A 9,989-nucleotide genomic window follows, 5' to 3' on the forward strand; every position below is an offset into this window, starting at 1 on the left:
TACATCCAGTCCTCCAGGGTTTTTCAGCCACGCTTTTCCCTGGTAGTGGGGCGGCCTCCCTGGGGGGCCCACTGCCAAGCATATAGCTAGTTGACAAGGTGGCCTCCAGTAGAGCCCGTCCTAAACTCCACAAAAAAAGGCTGGACATTACCTGGAGAGAAAGAAGAACGATATTGACCGAGAGCTCCTCTAAAGAAGCAATTACAGGTGAGGAGGAGGAGGAGGTGGGAATTAAGGGCATTGATCATGTCAAAACTTTGTCAGTTTCTGAGAGTTTGCAACACCCAAGATGGCCAGCCTAGAACAATACCAAGAACTGGTCAATGCCATACAAGGAATCACTGCCGAACTTCAGACGATGAAAGCAGAGAACAATGTGCTTAAAGCAGACAACGCTTCCTTGAGGCAACAGATCACTCAAAGAGACGATGTTCGTGGCGATCTTCTACCTATGCCTTTACCCTGTGGTAAATACGAGGGTAACCCCAAAAGAATAAAATAACTCCTCGACGCATGTCGGGTTTACTTTACTTTCCCCCCAAAGATGTATGAGTTGGACCGGGCGAAAGTCGGATTTCTCATCTCGAATCTAGGGGGTAATGCTCTTGCATGGGGCAACCCCGCTGGTTACAGATTCAGACCCTGTTTTGAATGACTATGAAACCTTCTTACAACAATTACGCACTAGGTTTGAAAGACCAGAAGTGTTATAAACATCATATGAGAACCTCTTGGACAACAAACAAGGTCCTTCGGACGTACAGACGTACGTCTCAAACTTCCAGAGAATTGCGCTGGAGACCGGATGGCCGGATTCGGCCAAACAAACGCTCTTCAGAAGAGGATTACATGAGGAGATAAAAGATGAACCCTCCAGGGTGGCTATACCAGCTTCCTTTCAAGAACTGGTTGCCTTAGCTCTTCAAATTGAATACCGTATTTCTGAGCGACGGGCAGAAAGAAGGAAATTCAAACCAAGCATTCCGCAGGCTCCCCTCTCCTACCCACCTGTTACCTCCGAAAGACTCCAACCTCAGACCAAAGAACCTATGCAAATAGGTACAGCCAGGGGTCCCCTGACTGCTGCTGAAAGAAAATGTCGAAAGGACTTGAGTCTACTTATGTACTGTGGCTCTGAGAAACATCTTCTGCACGATTGTCCCGAAGTGCCTCCTAGGAGGTCGGGAAACAAAAGACCTCGACCCTGAACAGGCACACGGAAGGGGCTTCACTGGCCAATCCTTGTGTTACTAATCCACCCCTAGCTTTGGATCCCTCCCACCAGTTAATGGTCTTTAAGGTGGTTATGGAATGGACAAAGAACCAAACAGTTGAATGTCTCGCCATGCTGGATTGTGGAGCAGCTGGGCATTTTATGGACGACCAATGGGCAAGAGGACATGCTGTTCCAAGAAGAGAAAAGCAACAACCGATTCCTGTAGAAGGTGTTGACGGCACCCCTCTATCTTCAGGTCTTATCAGACAAGAGACTCAGGAGGTCATGGTCAAGATGAAAACACACCATGAAAGAATTGTATTCAATTTAATAAAGGCAGCCCACTTCCCGGTGATCCTGGGTATCCCGTGGCTGAGAAAACACCAACCTGGCATAGACTGGGGTACCAACACTGTGGAATTCCGATCTGAACTTTGTTTTCAGTCCTGTCTATCCAACGAAGAAAAGCAATACCACCAAGGGAGTGCAAAACCAGCGAGGAGTATCAACTCTGCAGTGGCATACCAAGAATTTGTAGACGTATTTGCTGACACACAGTCCAGACCACTACCACCACACCGTACCCAAGATTGCAAAATCAACCTCATTCCAGAAGCTGTGGTCCCATTCGGGAGGATGTTCCCGTTGTCCCTTCCGGAGAAGGAAGCCTTAAGAGAATATCTAGCAACCAATCTTCAGAACGGCCTTATACAAGAATCCACCTCTTCAGCTGGGGCGTCCTTGTTCTTTATTCCAAAAAAGGGAATGAAGGAACTCAGACCTTGCATTGACTTTCGAGGTCTTAATAGTCTAACAATCAGAGACAGATACCCTATGCCCTTGATAAAGGATATCATGGAAGCAGTACAAGGAGCAAAGTGGTTTACCAAACTGGACCTCAGAGGAGCATACCATCTCCTAAGAATACGGAAAAGGGACAAATGGAAAACCGCCTTTCGGACTCCCTTAGGCCATTACGAGTACAAGGTAATGCCCTTGGGTTAGTCAACGCACCAGCCCAGTTTCAGAGATTTAGTGATCTTTTGTTCAACTCTGTAGTGTTATATTTAGATGACATCTTGATTTATTCAGCGACATTTGAACAACATTGTCAACATGTAAGGGAGGTACTCAGAAGTCTCTGAAACCATAATTTATTGGCAAAACCAGAAAAATGCCTGTTTGAGGTTTCTACGGTTCCCTATTTGGGCTTTATTCTTTCAGAAAATCGAATAGAAATGGACCCCAATAAAACTGCAGCCATTAATAACTGGCCTACTCCCAACTCAGTGAAAGACATTCAGAGGTTCTTAGGCCTAGCCAATGTTTATCGTAAATTTGTCACCAGATTCTCCAACATAGTCCTACCTATCACTACCCTGTTGAAGAAAGGGATGAAATTTAGCTGGAATCAAGAAGCTGACCTTGCTTTTAATCAGCTCAAAGAAGCCTTTACTTCTGCGCCCATCCTCAGGCAACCCTATCAAGCCTTGCCATTTATTGTAGAGACAGACGCCTCACAGGGAGCCATCGGGGCTGCACTTCTGCAAAGAAAGGAAGACCAGCTGGAACATCCAATAGCCTATTACTCAAGGACTCTTACTTCCAGCGAAAAAAACTATGCAGTGATTGAAAAGGAGCTGCTGGCTATCAGACAAGTTTGTGAAGAGTGGCGACATCTGCAACAGGGAGCCAAGTACCCGTTTCAGGTTCGCACAGATCACAGGAATCTCAGTATCCTACGACAAATGGAATGCAGAAATTCACAACATGCCAGAAGGGCATATTTCTTCTACCAATTTGATTTTGAACTCACATACTTACCAGGGAAGGAGCATCACTTAGCTGATGCCCTCTCACGAAGTTTTGGTGAAGAATCAGGAAAATACTCCGAACACGAGTACTTGTTAAATGGGAAGAGATTCATCAGGGCCATTAACACCTTTCTGCAACAGGTACTGGAAGCACAGAAGACATCATCTAATACCCAAATACTGTCTTTGATCCACAAGGGGGAGTTCCTGTTTAAGGAGAACTTGCTATACTTACCGACTCAAGTCCTGCAGTCCCAAGCCATTACCTGGTGTCATGACCTACCAATGTAGGTCATGACACCAGGTAATGGCTTGGGAGGCTGAGCGACCTTTGTGGGACACAAAGGTCGCTCAGCCACACTGGAATTACTGAGACAACACTTTTGGTGGCCAACAATGACCAAAGATACCTTGGAGTATGTCTCTTCTTGTCCTACATGCGCACAGAGCAAGTACAGTACAGCAAGACCCTTGGGCCTCCTCCAACAAGAGAAACCTCCCGCAGGACCCTGGCAACACTTATCAATGGATTTCATTATGGAACTACCTGAATCAGAAGGGTGCACAGCAATCATGGTAGTTATCGACTCTTTCAGTAAACTAGCATATTTTTCTCCTCTCAAAGGTACTCCATCTGCCACTGTCACGGCTGAGATATTCATCAAAGAGATTGTACCACTGCATGGATTACCACACACGATTGTACCTGATGGAGGAACACAATTCACTTCCAAGTTTTGGAATATGTTGTGTAAACAATTACATATCGAGAGGGTATTGTCATCTGCGTTCCATCCAGAGAGTAACGGACAAACGGAACGCCTGAATGCCACGCTTGAGCAGTATCTCAGATGCTACTGCAATCAAACACAGGACAATTGGTGTCATCTCTTATCGGTGGCTGAGTTTTCTTATAATAATACCACACACTCAGCTATCGGAATGAGTCCTTCACGTGTACCTATGGGTACGAACCCAGAAATATACCTTTCTCCGCAATTCAATCCACCAATGTTCCCACCATTGATCAGTTGTTGAACTCTCTGAAACGAACCCATAAGAAGGCCCAGCAAACCCTGTCTGCCAGTCGCCAGGCTTATAAGAAATGGCCAGACAAAAACAGAAGGCTAAACCTAGCATGGAGAATCGGGGATAAGGTCTGGCTATCCACCAAATACCTACCCAGGCGAATAAATCCAGGAAAATTCACTCCACGATATATTGGTCCTTTCACCATTAATTGACAAGTTAATCCAGGTTAAACCTGCCACCCTCCCTACTTAAGATACATCCAGTATTTCACGCCTCCTTTCTTAAGGAATACAAACCCGATCCTTATAAAAGAAGATCAAGAGAAGAATTCCAAGCCTGAATGACACCCAAGAGTATGAAGTATCCCGCATCTTAGACTCCCGATACAAACACGGAGTGCTTCAATATCTCATTCTCTGGAAGGGATACCCTTGGACAGAAAGATCATGAGAACCAGCAAGAAACCTTAGTGCACCCAGACTCCTGCGCCTCTTCCATCAAACTCATCCAGGGAAGCCAGGACAGGGTCCTTGGCGAAGGGGTCATACTGTCATGACACGCACGCCATGGAAACTGTGGCGGCGATGGAGGAGGGGCTAACCTGGTATCGGCAAATGCAGCGGTCTAGTTATCTGACGCATGCACGGAGAGACGCGTACAAGTACGCGTCTATCAGTAGCACCGGTGCGTTGCAACCCGGCTTCCTCTACGGGTTAACACGCTGTGTTCTACTTCCTTCGAGCTCCGAAGTAAGTGTATCCTCTCCGCTGCAGTTTCCTTCTCTGTCCTTTCCCTCCCTCCAGCCCGCTCTCCTGTTTTGTGTTTTCCCCGTGTTTCGAGCTTCACTACTGCCGGCTCAGTACAGGCTCTTCCCTTCCGTGCAGTAATGTCCTTTGCTTCCTTCCCAGGGTTTTTGGCTCTGTCCGCTTTACTGTATTAGTTAGCGGGCTCCAGTCTTCCTATTCTCTCCTCCTCCACTGAAGCAATTATCCTCGCTTTCCGTGATTCTTTGGGCTTCATGTCATCCTTGAATCTTTACACCCTCTCTGGAATAACATTCTTTGAATTTCTGGAGTGCCTTCTGGGAATTGGAGTTCTCAATTCAAGCAACACCATCAAATACCAACAGTACTGGTAATACATCCAGTCGTCCAGGGTTTTTCAGCCACGCTTTTCCCTGGTAGTGAGGTGACTCCCTGTGGGTCCCACTGCCAAGCATATAGCTAGTTGGCAAGGTGGCCTCCAGTAGAGCCCGTCCTAAACTCCACAAAAAACAGCCGGTCATCACCTGGAGAGAAAGAAGAACGATATCGACCGAGAGCTCCTCTGAAGAAGCAATTACAGGTGAGGAGGAGGAGGGGGTGGGAATTAAGGGCATTGATCAGGTCAAAACTTTGTCCGTTTATGAGAGTTTCGTAGTGTTCTTTCTCTCTCAGCAGGTCCTTGGTTTCAGTTAAGCTGGCATCAAATAACTGGACACGGTGGGCGTTACGCTGCCCACAGCAGAATAACGCAAAGCATGTTCTTCTGTTTGGGTGTGGTTTAAATAGTCTCAGGTAAAGTAGTCCAGGTAAAATAGTCTCAGGCCTGCCACACCCAAAGTAGTCCAGGTAAAGTAGTCCCAGGCCTGCCACACCAAAAATACTAGACCGCATAGCTCAGTTCCTTGTAACTGAGCTATGTGTGTGCCTCCATGTTGGCTGAACCCCCCCTAGTTAAATAGTCCCAAGTAAATAGTCCCATTATAATGTTGGTCATTATGATGGTTATGAGCCTGGCGCCAAAGGCGCCAGGACTGACTCCAAAAGAGTCTTGGATGAGGTTTTAAGGCCTTTGACCTGGCCCTAACTGGAAGGCTGACTTGCCAGTGAGGGCCAGGGGCAAGGATCATGACAGTAGTTAATTGATCTAGGGGAGCCTGCAATCCCCTTGGGGTTAGATTTATCAACATTAAATCATCTGCATATCTGAGCCAAGAGATATGCGTATTCCCAAGCTTAGATTCATGTGTTTTGTTCTGGCAATTTGTGCTGTTAGATTTGACATATATAAATTAAATAGTAACAGAACCAAGATGCAGCCATTTTTCAACCCTTGTGATGTCCACAACGAGGTTGAAAGGGAACCTTTGGTATTACGTCTTATCTTTACCGTTGTATATCTATATAAAGGGCTAATTTCATTGAGCAGACCTCCTGGATCCCCCCAATCATTGAACTTGGCCCAGAGTTTTTTTCTATTTACCGTGCTGAATGCAGCACTAATGTCCACATAGGCCACATAAACTGCTTGTTTCGGAAAGTTCCAAGCGCTTTCAACCAGGGTAGTGAAGGCCAGAGTTGCTTTTTTTACACCCAGTCTGATTAAAAGGCTGAATCTCTAGTTGATTAACCAACTCATTCAGTTCCACCAGCAGCACCATGGCATAGATCTAAGCCAATGCACCTATCATAGCTAGAATGTGGTAACTTTTACTGTTACTATACTTTTGGTCCAAGGAACAGGAAGAACTCCTTTACAACTTATAGTAGGGAAAAGCAGTGACAGTATCCCTCCCCTTACTTCTGGATTCTTTTTCATGAATACATTACATGAACCATCTGGGCCTGGAGCCTTCGAGTTTTTACTCCTTGCATCTCATTTGTGTTGAGATTTTTGTTTCCATTTCCTCCCTTCCCACTGTGTTCAGTAACTCTGTCTTTAATATGATTAGCCCATGTCTCTTCAGTGGCCCACTCTACAAGCTTGGGCCAAGCCCCATTTCCATTCAGTAGTCTCCATAAGGTCCAAGCATGATTACTATTACAGATCTGGATAGGTTGCCTGCCAGCTTTAGAGTTTTATGCTACTTCTGTGCTTATGTAGCCAGCAACAATATTGTTTTTTAAGATGTTTGGCCACTTCCGGAAGCAGCACTGGATCGCAAAGAATCCTGGCAACTTTTATGTGATTTTGTCTCTGATGTAGCTCTCATAGATATTACTATGATTCTGTTTGTTATTCCAATCATGATGCTGAAATCCTATGCCTATGGGCTTCTTATTAGGGAAGGAAGCCATGATCAAAGTGGCAATGAGATTTTCATAATTCTCCTTTTATTCCCTACACATTCACTTAATGTCTTTTTGCTGTCTGGGCTATGCAATGACCCTTAGTAACAGTAATATATCGATAGATTTTAGATGGTTCTTCAGATTTCCACAATTCCTTTCCAAATTATCTAAGAATCTGTTATCATCCTCTCACTTGCCTGGTTTCCTGATGATTCGATTACTGCCTTTGTTGATATATAACTAACCAATAAGTTCCTGATCATCATTAATGGCCTCCGATAGTCAGTATATCATGAACAGAAGATGGGCGCTTTCTTCTCTGGGTACAATATTTGGTGCAGTGATAAGTGAAAAATATCATGATGGTATGAAACAGTAATCCAAGTGGATGCACTCTGCTATGTAACCTAGAAAATCCTCCTGGGATGTCCCGCTTACATCTGCCGTTATGCATTAGGAATTCAGGACTCATGACACAATGAAGCCATTTCTGTCCATTACCATTGCTCTTGTCTTGCCTTAGTTGGGTCAATGGTGTATTCAATGCTATCTCTTGTTCAACTAATTCCGGGTAAGAAATGATGGCATTAAGATCTCCCAATATAATAATCAGAGGTTGTCTATTGTGTGCCTCAATCTCAACCACTCTGTCTAACTGTTCCATTATTTGTTGGTCTGCCCAAGCCCTACATTATTTGATTATACATAAATAGGCAGTAAATGAATAGCCTCATTTTTATTGGGGCAGGAGAGACAGGGTGATGGAGCCTGAGTGCTACTGCAGGATGAGGCTCTTTCACTTGAATTCTGATGATTAACTACATACTGCAGCCATGATGGTCTGTGACTGTAAGGTACTTATTGATTTCTACAGAGAAATTAAACTTCCCCATGGTGCAAGAGACTGATCTCATTGCACTGGCTTTGTGACTCACTCTACACTGTGTGGGGAATCCCAGCGGCCACATGAAAATTTGGCAGATGAGGAAGATTACAAACTCAACCTTTTTGTGTCTGTTTCTTCCATATCATTCTAGATGAAGACTAGAAATGTTTCACCTTGGGAAGAGATGACAATAGGTTGTTGGGACATCTTGAGATGACTGTTGGAAAAGGGGAGGGGACTTAAGTTGTAGGGGAACAAGGAAGAACCCTGTTAGACATTATAAGCACTGAAATGGCAATCAGTTGTACTAGTTTCTCTTTGGTCTCTATACTGCACATGCATTCAATCCCATGTTCTCTTATCTTATAAACCAGTGTCCAGTGCGTGCCTCTTGTATTTTATGCCCCACTGGTACTCTCCATCAATGAAATATTATTTTAGTGTGCTGTGTATTTATTTTCTGATTCTGTCTTTCAGATGCAGCTGATTGCTTCAAATGCCAATGGGATAGGTGGCCCAATGCTCAGCAGGACAAATGTATTCCGAAGACCACTGAGTACCTTTCCTATGAGGAGACTCTAGCCATCATATTAGCCGTTATTTGCATTTTGTGTTCATTGATGCCTGCAGCAATATTGGTTCTTTTCATTAATCACAGTAATACCCCAATTGTTAAAGCCAACAACCGTTCCCTCAGTTACTTCCTGCTCATGTCTCTTACCCTATGCTTTCTCTGCTCATTCGCTTTCATTGGCTATCCAACAAGAGAGAAGTGCCTCATCCAGCAGGTGGCCTTTGGAATCACATTTACTCAGTGCATCTCTTGCATCTTGGCCAAAACAATCATGGTTGTAATTGCCTTCAATGCCACAAAACCCAACAGTGATCTTAGGAGGTGGGTGGGACCACAATTATCGTACATGGTCACCAGTGTTGGTACACTGATTCAGATTCTCCTATGTGTCTCTTGGTTAAGTGTCTCTCCTCCTTTCTCACAATACAATATTCTATCTCAACCTGGAATGATAATCCTTGAATGCAATGAGGGATCTCCCATTGCATTCTGGTGCATGCTTGGGTACCTTGGACTTTTATCTGCCATTAGTTTCATAGTGGCCTTCCTTGCCAGAAAATTGCCCGACAGCTTCAACGAAGCAAAATTCATCACCTTCAGCATGCTGGCCTTCCTCAGTGTCTGGATCTCTTTTATTCCAGCTTATCTCAGCACAAAGGGAAAATATATGGTGGCCATGGAGATCTTTGCCATCTTGACTTCCAGCTCTGCATTGGTTTTCTGTATATTTATTCCAAAATGTTACATTATTTTGTTAAGACCAGAGATGAATACAAGGGAATACCTCATGGGCAGGGAAACGGGTCAAAGCAATAAAAACAAACATTCTTAAATGTTTTCTCTTTTGCTTGATATACGTCAAGCCTTCTTACATGTTGCTTTGTGGTGTACATCACTGGTTCCCATGTAATATAAAAGTGTATATATTATATTTATGTGTCTTTGTTACGCTGCCTAATTAACAAATACATGTGTATCTCCTGTTCTTGATGTGGTACTTTTATTTTGCATTTTGTATAATTTGTTATAGTTTATTTATGTGGTTCAAATAGTTTGTATATGTATGACAGAAGTATGACAGAAGTATTTCTGAAATAAATGTGTATACATCATTTTCTTTGCTATTACCATTTGCCCCCATCTGCATGTTACTTTTGTTGGTCCGTTGTATTTATATTATTTAAAGCATCCTCTTCAACCAAATGTCCTTTACAGCAAGTGGTGGGCATCCCATTTTAAGACTCTTTACGTAGTTATTGAGAACATATTGGTGATGACTGTATTAGGGCTTGCAGACATAAAAAGGGAACATATGATATTTAACAAATGGAGCAAATGAGTGTCAGGCCTTATGCCATATATTTATTATTTTATTTATTTTTAATTAGGCATTTATATGAAGGTGCCAAGCCCA

The 9,989-nt window shown here is 43.8% G+C and overlaps 1 protein-coding gene across 1 annotated transcript in view; it reads left to right on the forward strand.

The window, feature by feature from the left end:
* LOC138468728 (extracellular calcium-sensing receptor-like) overlaps positions 1–9,407 on the forward strand; it is a 146,301-nt gene extending 136,894 nt beyond the window's left edge. The window contains exon 6 of the mRNA XM_069609024.1: positions 8,479–9,407. Within this exon, the coding sequence (XP_069465125.1) occupies positions 8,479–9,407 (929 nt within the window). The remainder of the gene's footprint in view (positions 1–8,478) is intronic.
* Positions 9,408–9,989: the final 582 nt, after the last annotated feature.

This window comes from Ambystoma mexicanum, chromosome 1p, assembly GCF_040938575.1.
Source record: "Ambystoma mexicanum isolate Mex_15411 chromosome 1p, UKY_AmexF1_1, whole genome shotgun sequence".
Lineage (NCBI taxonomy): Eukaryota > Metazoa > Chordata > Amphibia > Caudata > Ambystomatidae > Ambystoma > Ambystoma mexicanum.